This window comes from Vanacampus margaritifer, chromosome 6, assembly GCF_051991255.1.
Source record: "Vanacampus margaritifer isolate UIUO_Vmar chromosome 6, RoL_Vmar_1.0, whole genome shotgun sequence".
Classification (NCBI taxonomy): Eukaryota; Metazoa; Chordata; class Actinopteri; order Syngnathiformes; family Syngnathidae; genus Vanacampus; species Vanacampus margaritifer.
In genome coordinates, this window is record NC_135437.1 from 12,620,036 (window position 1) to 12,633,541 (window position 13,506).

The window sequence follows — 13,506 nt, forward strand, 5'->3', positions numbered from 1 at the left end:
CCTCTAAAGTGCATTTTCATACTAATTACTATTTACCTTTAAGCAAATGTGTGTTTCTGTAAGAGGTGCCAAATTGTGGAATCATATTGGTTCTGACCTGAAAAGATGCAAGTCACTTGCTGAGTTTAAAAAAATGTTTAAAAGCAAAGTTCAAGAAAATGATTTAATTCAGACTTGAGCTGGCAAAACAGCAGAAATTGTGTCATTTCTTTAAATGTAACAGTATGAGTGTAATGAAAATTGTATATGTGAATATGAGGATGAATTATTATGTTGTATGCCTATTACATGTACATATGCTACTGGCAAATGTACGTACATGTCAAAGTGCAGTTTTATACACGAACAGGTTTATACATTTTCTTTCAAATATAATGAAATATTTTAACCTATTATTGTATCTATTGAAATAAGTCAAAACATAAGGGGTAGGACTAGATAAGTTTTTAACTTCTTCCTACTCCCTTCTGAACATGTAAACTCTTTTCTTTCTTCCTATTCTTGTTTTTTCTTTTTTACTCCAACTTATATTTTATACTTGTAATGTGTTTATATTTTTTTACGTTTATATGTTCAATAAACCAAACAACAACAAAAAACAAAAACAAAACTAAGGGTGATGGAGCTTTTGTTGTTAAGGTCCCGAGACCCTGGAACAGCATTCTGAAGTCTCTTTTAAATACTTATTTTTTGGGGGCTTGCGTTTCGTGATTACATTGTTTGACTTTTATTGTATTATTATATTTGTATTGTTTGTTCTTTTATTTTATTCTTCCTATGTCTAATTGTTTTAACTGCCCGATGGCTTTTATGTGTTGTATTTTATTTGCTTGTAAAGCACCTTTTGCTGTGTTGCTTGAAAGGTGTTTGTGCATTAGCTCTAATCACTTTTCCATCCTCTTTCTCCTTCAAAAGGGTTTGCTATTCTCCAATTCTCTGGTCTTCATCTTTGCTTGACAGCAATTGTTTTTTCACAGGTGAAACACAAGCACTATGTTTAAGCGATCAATCGGAAAGGCAACACTTGAGTCATGTCCCAATACTTTCACTCACTTGAATAGTGGGTGGGTTCAAACAAAGGGTGCTCTGTCCTGAGTTGATCAACACATCTAGATAATAAAAATAAAAGATGAAATTCTGAACTTTCGTGACCTAATATAACTAAATGTAGATATGTTTGGACCAATATATTAATGACGACAAAAGCAGCTCTGCAAAATTGAATTTAGGAGCTGATTAAGACATTTTCCAAAGGTTTTCTTGATAACCAAATCACTTCACAAGTTCTTATATAAATAGCTATGTACTGTACTGCATTGTACTGCAAAAAAACGGTGCTTTTAAGCATGCCATGTTTTTTCTTTTACATCAGTGAATCACTTTTAATTGCACTAGACATTAACATGAATAAGAAATTGAAGAAAACATGGCAGTCTCGTATTTTTTTCCATGGGTATAAGCTATGTTATAAACACACACTCACAGGCGTGCACGCATAATCGTGTGTGTGTGTATGCGTCAGCATTGTGTCACATTCACGTGTGTTTTGTTACCGGCTGCAATATTTAATACCGCATCAATTGATTCTGACATTTAATCTGCCCCTCGAACATCACCTTCCCACACACACACACAGTCAAGTCCACACCTCATTTTTTTCAAAACCTGATGTCATTTGTATATATATAAGCTTATAAGGCAAAAAAAAAACAACCTTGTAAAAAGTGCACGTGACTTTGAGAAGGAACTTTGCTACTATGGCGCCATCTGCAGCAAGGGGAGCATATGACAGCCCCCATGCACTTTCACTTGTCACTCAAATGCCAATGAAGGGACTGAATTAGATGACAAAAACATTTAATAGGTGGGACACATCATAGGATAACTCACATAACATAAAAAGGAGGGTTATACATGTAGTATATTGGGTAAGAAAGTGTTGGATGTTTGGGTTATATAGAAAAAGGACAGTACTGTACAGAAAGTGGAGGACACAAACTACAGTCATTCTCCTCCATTCGTGGTTTTCTAAGTTTTGCAAGTCGGGATGAGCATAAAGAATATTTGATTGTTACAAATTCTGTCTGACGACATGGCGTGGCGTCAGCTGTGGGTAGTCGAGTTTCATCACCGACACTGGCACAGAAACATTCCCATTCGTTAATAAAACACTCAGAACGTAAGTTTTAAATTGACAGCATTAAGGCATTTAAATAAAAACTTAAACTATTTATATTTTTTTAAATCTATATATCCCCCCAAGATAAATGGTTTCTTTGAGGATGAAAACAATTATTTTAGGATTTAAAAAAATGCTTTAACTCATCTTTATCCGTGTATTTTTCAGCCTAAAAAAACGATTTTTAATGAATTGTGAGACATGTAATTAACACTCGATGACTTTTTCAAAGAAGACATTTTTTCCATTTTATATTATTATGACACAGTCCTCTGTTAATTCCTAACTTTTGACAAGGTGCAATGATTACTCAAATTTCTGACTTTTTAAGGAACCTTGCACTAAAACATTTGGAAGTGCTCATCACTAATTGCAAAACTTAAGATACCAAACTCATAAACCGGTATTGAACTCCCATACAAGTTAAATTGTCATACACAAAAGAAAACACCAAGAACAAACTTAATACACAATATACAGTATTTATACATCAACATCAGTCAGTGGCATTGAATGGACGTGAGGTTTATAGGTATTTTTTTGTTTTTGTTTTTTCACCATATTGAGACTTAACTAAAAGCTACAAAGTGAACGAATGGCTGAATACTGTCTTGGACATTCATTTCTCTCTTTCGCCATAGGTCTGTAAGACCCAACATGGAGTGCCACAAACACACTCATTAAATACTATGTACACAAAAGGACGAGCGTTCCCCGCCAAATGCACTCTGCAGGGGGCGCCGTCGAGCCAACACACTTTGGTGTTCAAAGGTTTCAAGTAATGCCAGGAATCTGAAGTATTCACACGTGTAACACACCTTTAGCACGTTCATGACAGTACCAGTGTGGACACTGCATGAAGGGCAGTGACCCATTTTATCCAGCACAAGGTGGGGTGTGTATTATTTCCATCTAATATGTGTTTCATATTTGATACAGAGTTGGGATTTGTGAAGGAATTTTTTTTTAATTACGTCAGCCCTTTTTATTGAAAAGAGTCTTGTGGGCCAGGTGGCCTTCTGAACTCTGCCTAGCAACAAGTGGCCAAGAAAATAGAATCTCGCCAATTTTCCTTTGGTTGGTTCATAGTTAGAATCTTATTTCACTTGTTCCAAGTTTGTTGTGTCTATTGTGTTGCTATGAGAATGCAGGGCTTTTCCCCCAAGGTCCCTAAAATGCTCCCATTTAAAGTAGTACAGATGGGGTCTTGTATATTTCCCTCCCTCCTTTCTCATGTTTCATTTTTCCATCTAAGAATCTTGGGGCACTAGCTCGCAAACCGCCAGGCATCCTGTTCTGATCTGTTATCAGACAAGCTGTGACTGTGAAAATAAATTCCTTGTGTGTTTTTATATACTTGGCCAATAAATCAGATTCTGAGGTTGTTGGAATCATTAATCAAGAGTATAAAATATTGCGTTTTGCAAACTTTGCTGCTTCACTTTATATGATTGTGAAGTTTTTGCTAAAAGAAGTTCTGAAAAAGTCTCACGTTGCCTTTTTGAATTGTTTTAAATTAAGAGTATTAGGCTATGGAAAAACATTGGTAAATAACAAGACTAAAATGATGAGGTTACAAAAATAAGTCAGAAAATGATGACATTTTTTGGGGGTGAAAATAAAAGTGAAAGTAAAAATAAAATAGTACCAACATTACTTTTTGTCCAATGCATAACATTATTCTTTCAGAAAAGTTTCCACATTTATTTATTTTATTTCTCATAATACATATTACTGATTTATTTGTGTAAGATAGCATCTTTCTTCTTGCAACATTCAATTTTTTTTTTTGCAGGATTGCAACGTAATGAGTTACATTATATCATTCTCTAGTAACATTTTGACTTTTAGGTCATTTTTTTCCCCATTACATTACTCTCATAGTAAATCTACAAATGTTTACTTAAGTTAGAATATTATGATTTTTTTCTGTAAAGTTACATACGTTCTATTCTTAAAACATCACGGCTAGTTAACCTTGAATTTTATTCTCCTTTTTTTTTATATATATATTCAGTGGCTCTAGTACTCCTATGTACATCATCCATAAAATGCTTATTATTCCCATTTACTTTTAAACAAAAACGTGTAGAAATGTTCTTTAACAGCAAAGTTTGCAAAATTAGAGCCGCCAACAAAACTTTTAGCTACCATCGCGTAAAATGTTATGTTCGGTTTGGGTGCCATCTTGTTACTGTTAGCTGCTTTTATTTCCTACTAAGCACCTGAATAGCAGATGGTCTTTTTTTTCATGCTAATTACCATCGTTTGCTGTCAGAACGAGTGTGGCATCTGTTCCTGGTGTGTTTAAATCTTCCATTTGACTTCCTCATCCACCATTAAGAAGAAATCCTCTCATCTGCTTACAACCTACAAGTCAAGGAGTCCTCCTGAGTAGTTTTGTCGCCGTAACAACCTGGTCGCGGGTTATTCGGCGCTGAGCTCCAACTCGGGGTAATGCCTGAAGACTTTGTAGATCCATTGTGTGTAGAAGGGCACATTAATAAAGATGGCGGGCCGGTTGGCGCGGGCGCAGCCTCGGCCGTGGACGCTCACGCCGACCACAACCTTGATCTCACCATCCTGGCACACCAAAGGGCCGCCATAATCCTTCTGTGGGGTCGGATTAATTAAATCAGTGTGTTTCCTGAGCTTTACTAAGGCAAGCCACATATTTTGCATTAAGAAAATCTTACGGGAAGCAAATATGTCACAAAACGTTTACATGATGAAACAATGATGATTTTTGTCCTTCAACCTTGTGCCATCTAGCTAAAGAGTATTTAAATGTAGCACCTGTCACTATATATATATATATATATATATATATATATATATATATATATCCTGCCAAATTTGAAGAGCACTGGTTATGTGTTCATTCTTTTGACATTTAATGTTATGAGGACATCTTCAACATTTTTTGATCCACTGCACACTCTCATCCTCCTCTTTTTCTAATCAGTTAATTACTTGCATCATTTAAAATGGAAAAAAAAATACCCCAATATTTTGACATGAACAAATATTCAAAATGTGATACGCAAATATTTATTAAATGCTTTACTTTAATGCAAGTAATTATGTTTGTTGCTAAAACACAACCTGTGCTACCTTAAACATAGCCATCCGCTGTCTCGCTAAAGGATAGTCTATGGTCAAAATTAAGTGCTTAATTGTGATTAATTAATCAGTTAACGCTTTAACTTTGATAGCACTAATATATATATATATATGACTGAGATTGAAGGGTAACACTTGGGACTTCTGACTTGCACATACTCTACTTGACTTAAATCATCAAAGCTTATTTTTCCCGGACTGAAAGCAAGTGAAATGTGTTTTTGTGCTTGCTGAAGATACAGCGCAGTGCTCCAAAAACACCCAAAACCACAAAAGCTCAGGGCTTAGAGTCGCTGATGAAATGTAGCGCAACGCACAGCTGCTCCACTTTACATCAAGCTCCACACACTAAGTCCACAAATTTGCTCGGGATTTAGATCTTTGAAAGCAAAGCGAGGACGCGAGAGCAGGAAGATTTGCTTCGATTCACATGGGGAACAATTATCGTATTCCAAAGAGCCAGCCGGGCAGGCATGAAAGGGGGGCTTTACCTCGCACACGCCCTCGTTCCTGTGGCCTCCTGCACAGATTTTGCTGTTGGTGATGTGCAGGCTGCCCCGGTGCAGCTCTCGGCACCGTTCGTTGCTCACCACGGGAAGGTTGACGGCCTTTAGGACGTCGTCGTGGCCTGTACCTAATGTCAAAAGTGCAATACACGCTGATAAGTCGACCAGTGACGGACACATAAGCACAGAAGAACAATGTATGGCAGTCGTCTAAGGTGATGAAATAACTGCTTTAGAATAGATTTCAAAATGCTGCTACTGGTCTATAAATCGCTGAATGGTCTGGGTTCTGAATATATTCAAGAAATGTTGATTGAATATAAACCCAGCAGGGCTCTGAGATCTGCAGACTTGGGTCAATTAGTAGTTCAAAGTAGACATGGTGAAGCTGCATTTAGCTGTTATGCCGCACACATATGGCTGATAAGCTGCCAACAGAAGTGAAGTCAGCCCCAAGTGCGAATGTTTTTTAAATCCAGGTTAAAAAACTTAGCCTTACACATTTCCTATACCTAAAACTACTCATTTACTTAAAATTTTGTTTATTGTCTAAAAACAATATTAATCATAATCATAATGATCATTATAGTTCTATTAATAATAATAATAATAATAATAATAATGATGATGATGATGATGAACCCTTGTGAATAGTTAAATACCTTTTAAATGTACTTTTATTTTATTGTATGTATGTATTTATTTATTTACCAAAATTGGTGTGGGATATGGTTATCTTAAGTGGCCATCATTATATCCAAGTACTGCAATTTATTCCAAACACAGGATAGAGTAGTCAAGAGTATATATAATGTAGAAGTACCTTTGGTCTCTCCCCATCCATACATTTTACAAATTGTTCCTTCAGGGATGGAGCAGCCGTCCACCGGCAGCTGAATGGTGTGCACATTGTCAGCGGGGAGTGCAGGCCTGCGACAAAATAGAAAAAGCAAAGTCAGCATTTTGTGCATACGTACATACACTAAGACTAGTGTCACTCACTTGGAGAGCCTTAGCAGGGCCAAACTGGAACCTTCGGGGCCGCATATCACCTGTGCTATGCGCACTTCCTGTTTCGTGGCCCAATCGGATGCATCCGCTGCGATACTGGAAACGCCCAGCCACACACGATACTCGGTCAGGTCGGGAACGCTGAGGTACAGTGGAGGAATTAGATCAGTAAAATACACACACAAAAAAAACACACACAAAAAAAAACACTCAAACAATGGCAAAGATAGAGTACCATGAGGAGAAACACTGTCTGTCTGTGAGCACCCATTCCTCTCGTACGAGCGAACCCCCACACCAGTGCGCCGAACTGCAAAAGGCGCCCAAAAACATTCAATTAAATCAATTAGACTGATCAAAGGATCAAAGGCAGATTCATGCCTGTGATATTTACAGTGGCATCAAATGATGTTTCCAAAGTAGCCGCGTGGAATATTAATGACGATGTTTAGTAAGTTGCCGGAAGGCTGCATGCCCTTCAGGAGCATGGAAAAACGTGCAGAATATTAAAGACTCCGCTGTACCCTTTTTGTATGCTGACCATCCAGCTGCCAGCTGACACGCTCACCGGACCTCCTCCGACGATTCGGGGCCTCTTATGGACGAAACAGCCCACGGAGGACCGCTCACCTGCACGAGTGGCTAAATACAAACACAGATGTGATTATGAGCTGGGCTGTTTAGGCCTGGGGTTGAGATTTAAAAACAAAACAAAAAACTTTTTTTTAAGGAAAATAGCACATTATAATATTGTTATTTTTATTTTAAAGGGTCTTTGTGCAATTTAATTTTTTTTTTACTCAGGACTGACACCTTTGGCCCAAAGCGTAACTGCAGCATCTGTGTCAGGCTTGTGTCATGGTGCATGCGTGATGTAGAAAAAGCTTTAATATTACCTTTTTAAACTGCACAATGCACCTTTAAAGAAAAATATAATTAAATAGAATTTAAAGAATTAAATAGTTTGTACATTGTAATTAATTAACTCCTAGTGTGTGATGAAGACTAAAAGGTCCATGAAAAAAAGAAAAGAAAGGCTAGCAAACGTTTTTTTTTTTTATCCCAGCAGACTCCCAAGTCAAGTCACTTGTATGTCAAGGCACCACTGTCTGAGTACTGTATTTATGTATGCATTCTCCAGTCAATATCTCTCAGTGATAATGTGTTTCCAAATGAATGGGTTAATGAGCCACTCTGAAAACTACACATAAAACAGAAGCTATGTTAATGAGGTCATTAATTGAGGCAATTATTGACTGCTCACGCATGGCATTAATGGATTAAAAAAAATGAAGCTATAGATTAAAGTCATATCGGCTCATCTTTTGAGGTGTCATGCTCAGAAGAACAGGTTAAATGTTATGCTACTGCAATATTCACACATACACACAGTGCACATAAAAAGGATGGCCGCTTTTCTGGTATGCCATTAAATCCAAATCAGCTGAAGGCAAGACAGATGAGCTGCTTGGGACACTCACCTACTGGAATGGTGTTCTGGGAAGCATCACCTGCACACAGCACAGGAGACAAACAAGGCGGTCAGCCAGGATTAACGCATAGAAATAGGAGAGGAAAGGAAAGACCCCCCAATGCACAAGACAGTTTACATTTACTGTGGGTCAAATGCCACGGCCAACAGCGACCCTCAATTTGTCATGTCCAATTAGTCTGGCGTGTGGCGAACAGGATCATACCAGAGTGGATTTTCCACTCAACAGCAAACTTGTATGTATCACTGGTTTGGATTCCATGTGTACACGTATGGAGCCATGACACTCTGAATTACTTTCTAATTCTACCAACAACAAGCTTCATGCTGCATTCAAGATTGGATATATCTCAATGGGATTCTCTCAGTTCCAAACTCAAAGTGTTAGCGGCAACAAAGATGGCTGATTCCAATAAATTGTTTATTGTTCTGGTAAATGCAGCCAGTCCAAATCACGTTGGGTTATGTGAAGTTACTTTTTCAAAAATAAGTAAATTAATGTCATAATAAATAAATAGATAAATATCAGGATCATGCAAATTATGTTTTGCCATCCACGGTCTTTGTCTCGCCGGGGTTTGTCGAGTGACGTCAGATTTAACCTTCGTCTTGTGTTAGGGTCGGCAGAGACCCGTTTTTAGGTTTAACATGCATAAAAGAACCATATAAATTAGTTTATTTCATCAAGGCTTTTTGACTTTGTCAGGAACCCCTATTTCAACAAAATAAAACAAAAAAAAATGTTTTTTACTATATTCTAAAATGCTCTGGTTGAAATTGTTACATTTGTGTTGTTAGGGTCGGTTTCGACCCAGTTATAAAAATAAGATTATAAAGCAATAATTAAAGCCAAAACTGGATTCATAATTGCACTGCCAGCCAACACACTGACAGCCAGCTCCTCTCCCAATCCTGTGAGCTGTAGGCGATTCTCATTTTGCCGTGTTTTCCAGTACACCTGCACAAAAACAAAACTAACAGAGATGGGCATGTCCTGACATGTAAGGTCAATTCATTCATTTGAAAGGTCATTTGACTTGCAGAGCCTTGCAATTGACTGGCAACCAGTTCAGGGTGTACCCTGCCTACTGGCCGAAGCCAGCTGGGATAGGCTCCAGCAACCCCGCGACCCTTGTGAGGACAAGCGGTAAAGAAAATGGATGGATGGATGGAAGGATGGATTTGACTTGCAGAGTGCACATCTCCAATTTGCAGCATACAAACATGAGAAGAAGATTTTCAGCGACCCAAGTTCTGGATAATCTTTTTGATGAAAATGAGGAAGAGGACACAGTTTCTGAGGAGGAAGACAATGTGGAGTATCAACCAGAAGACACAGACATATCTGATGAGTCTGATGAGGAGGTCACTGGTGGTGAAGCTCCTCCCACTGAAAGATTCAAATCCAAAAATGATAAGATCTTTTGGAGCTCAGTACCTCATGATGTACATGGCAGGGCAGCTGCTGCAAATGTCATAAAAATGACTCCTGGAATCACAATTTGCTGTGACAAGAGTCAGTGACATCAAGACATGTTTCGAGCTATTCATGCCATTGTCACTAAAAAGAGTCATCATGGCTATGACAAACGTTGAAGGAAAAAAAGTCCATGACGACATGTGGAAAGACATTGATGAGGAATATCTGGATGCTTACATTGGTGTTCTTCTTCTTGCTGGAGTGTACAGATCCTGCAATGAGGCCACTGATAGTCTCTGGGACGCATCGACAGGCAGAAATATTTTCCGGGCAACAATGTCACTTCAGACCTTTCGAATGATATCAAGAGTCTTCAGATTTGACAACCGAAATAGCAGAGCAATTTCTGACAAGCTTGCCCCCATCAGGGATGTCTGGGAGAGATGGACGCAACTCCTTCCACTGATGTTCAACCCAGGGCCAGAGGTGACAGTCGATGAACGTCTTGTCTCTTACCGAGGAAAATGCCCCTTCCGGCAATACATACCCAGTAAGCCAGGGAAGTACGGCATAAAAATCTGGGCAGCCTGCGTTTCAAAAACCAGCTATGCATGGAAGCTACAGATTTACACAGGCAAAGCTGCGAGTGGCATTCCTGAGAAAAAACAAGGAAAACGTGTGGTCCTCGATATGACTACTGGACTGCAGAGTCACAATATCACTTGCTTTTCATTTTGTGTTTATATTAAAGTTCTACTGCTGAAAAAATACATTTTTGCATTTTTCTTGAAGTAAATATACATGGGTCGAAATCGACCCGTAACACCATAGATGTTACTATAGTCAATAATATTTAAATTAATAAATAAATAAAACAAATTAATTTAAGAGATGTGTTCTAATAGCCCCCAGTAATAGTCAGGTAACACAACAACCTTGTATTTATTTATATGATTCTCTTGGTGTTTATTTTATCAATTTTTTTTAATTGAAATCGAGGGGTATACTGACAAAAAAGGCCCAGAAACCCACACCAACAACATTAAAACTAATATTTTCATGGATAAGGAAGCCTAACAAGCCAACCAAGAGATGAGAAATAAATTGGATGATATCTACTTGTTTTTAGTGTATTTTACAGCTGATTTAAGACACGGGTCGAAACCGACCCGTTAAAATAAGAGATGGTAACAGAAAGTTAACACAAGACGAAGGTTTTAAACCGGTCTTTGAAGTCGGGGTCCTTTTTTCCCCAACTTCACAACTCGGATTTCCGAGATCAAAGGGGTGTTATCGTGCAAATTTACTGGTCCGAAAAGTCAGAAAAGTCCGACTTCACACCTTCCCTGAATGCAGCATTAGTTCCCATCCAAATATAAAGACGTCATACTTTCTTGACATGTTACCTAACAGATTGTTAATCAGGAAAATCTTTAAAAAAAATAAAAATAAAATAAAAAACTCATGTCATTTACATTTCATGAAGCCAAAATAAAACAAGTTCACTTATTATTTTTTGTGGAGGAAGATGCCACCCTGTGTGGCCACACATATCACATATACCAGAAAATGTTTGTTTGGGTTGCTTTTGAGTACGAAATCATTTAGCAAATAATAATGACTAACCTGCAAGCTAATGTCATCTCTGTAGTTAATGATAAATTTCAGCATCAAAAGAATGTATCTGTTTCATTAATCCCAGCAACAGAAAGTTCATCTTTAGCCATTGTAGCCTTCATATGGAAATAGACCATCTACGCAGTAAATTCTGTAGAGTAAATTTGACTCTATTTAGAGTGGGACCAAATAGACTCAGTTTTAGAGTAATATTTACACTTGGAAAAGAGTAAAATAAAGAATTGGAAAAAAATAAGTAAAAGTCCTTCAAGGGTTGAGGAACAAACTCACAACCTTCATTTTGGGAGACTACTTTACCATCAGAGTAATGCAACTCCTACTATTTGCATATATCCCCAAATATTTTTGGGGTCTTGGAGTTATGAAGATTCCAGCTGACCTGCAACAAATTTGTTCATGGAGCCCAAACTTACATGGTTTCACATTGCAGTAGTCCCAGCGTATGGCAGAATTGTTGGTGTAACACCACGGTCCATGCTTGTCCTTATCAGGGTTTCTGCAGTAGTTCCCCTCAAGGCCTGCAACTGTCACTCCCCTCTCGCCACTAAAACACAAAAGGACTCCATAAGAAATCAATAGTGAGCTCAGAAACTGAACTAATTCAATTAATGATTAAAATTTGGTAGCAGTGTCGGACAAAATCTTTGAAGGGCCCCAGGAAATGGCCAACATGACCAGAAAATAGCTGCTTCAAACCAACGTGGCACACTACATTTATGTTTTCAAGCGTGGCTTCTTGAGACTTTTTTGTGGGTCTACCCACGCTAGATGTGCCTACCAAGTGAAATGCTTTGCTTGGTTCAGACTTAGTGGAGTAATTAGAGTCTGCGTGTTTTATGATGAGTCATAAAACACGCAAACTTCGACGCCATGCTTCACAAACATAACGACCAAAACCACAAACTTTTGCAATTTAACTTTTTCTCTCTGTTGGATAAAAGCAATTCAAATTTGGTAGCAGTCAGACAAAAGCTCCAGAACAAGTTTGGCTTTTGAAGGACGTCTACCCTGAAATGATCAAAATAGCAGACTTCCCTTTTGTTTTCAGACATGGGTCTGTTTGACTTTTTTTGTGAGTCCACTAAGTTCATTTTGCTAAGGGAAATGGTCTTCAAGGGCTGAATTCTCAAATATGCTTGTAAAATTTGACGAGTTTTCAAGAATGATAAAGCCCTCAAAGCGCCCATTTATTTGGCCTGGGAATAATAAAGACGCAGAAACAAAACAATCTCAAGAATACCTTTGCACCCTTTTGCTCGGGCTCTAAAAAGAGAATAAGTAATAAAGACAGACTTCCTGGCGATTGAGTTTCTAGTAAAAGCTGAACAAATGCACGCAGATAGGATCTGGCTCGTGGAAGTACACAGCTGTGTAGGCTCTCTGTCCAGGGGGACAAGATAAGGAGGTGATGCGCAGAGGAATTACTCACATAAACAGCCACCTACACTCGTTGACACATGATTCTGCCTCACGCTAAAATTCCTCCACGCTCGTCCATACAGGAACACTACGGCAAGGTTTAACAAACGACCACTTATGTTTGTTGTATCTCAAACGCAAGCTTAACATCCAGTTCTCTGGTTGACTCCCTAAACCTTGACCTCTGAACCCCTCTGGGCGGGAGCCAGTGGGTGCGTCGGAATGGCTTTGAAGTGTTGCCGCAGAGGAGGGGATCGGGGTCAATGGTGAGGAGTGAAGTGGATTGCCCCCATCAAGGAGTAATTCTTGCATTCTGAGGTCATCCTGAGGGGAAGCGTTTTCACAGGTTGCGAGGAGTTCTGAAGAGGGTATCATAGGAAAACGAATATCTACTGCATGCAGGAAGTGTAGATCTTACAAACACTCTGCTCTGGACTCAAGTATTGGGACACCTGGATGGTGGTACATATAGGGACAAATAGATAGAGGGTCTGAGTTCCCAAAAGTAAAAATGGGTGCAAATGTAATTGCTCACACAAACAGATGTGAAAGATGATCCGTAAAGGACTGCATCTGCCAAACTGGCAAAATTTTATTATTATTATTATTTTATTTTTTTAATTTAATTTTCTGCAAAGAGTAGATGCAAACAGGTTATGAAAGGGGAAATAGAAACATTGTGTTAACATTTTTGAAATGCCAAAAAGAAACAAAAAAG

The 13,506-nt window shown here is 38.3% G+C and overlaps 1 protein-coding gene across 1 annotated transcript in view; it reads right to left on the reverse strand.

Annotated features, from left to right (window-relative positions):
• Window positions 1–1,840: 1,840 nt before the first annotated feature.
• The window catches only part of hgfb (hepatocyte growth factor b), a 31,016-nt gene continuing 19,350 nt past the window's right edge, over window positions 1,841–13,506 (reverse strand). Inside the window, exons 11-18 of the mRNA XM_077568831.1 lie at window positions 11,783–11,913; window positions 8,301–8,330; window positions 7,344–7,461; window positions 7,055–7,129; window positions 6,811–6,960; window positions 6,632–6,738; window positions 5,794–5,936; window positions 1,841–4,792 (exon numbers count right to left, since the gene is read on the reverse strand). Of these exons, the coding sequence (XP_077424957.1) occupies window positions 4,607–4,792; window positions 5,794–5,936; window positions 6,632–6,738; window positions 6,811–6,960; window positions 7,055–7,129; window positions 7,344–7,461; window positions 8,301–8,330; window positions 11,783–11,913 (940 nt within the window). The 3' untranslated portion in view covers window positions 1,841–4,606. The remainder of the gene's footprint in view (window positions 4,793–5,793; window positions 5,937–6,631; window positions 6,739–6,810; window positions 6,961–7,054; window positions 7,130–7,343; window positions 7,462–8,300; window positions 8,331–11,782; window positions 11,914–13,506) is intronic.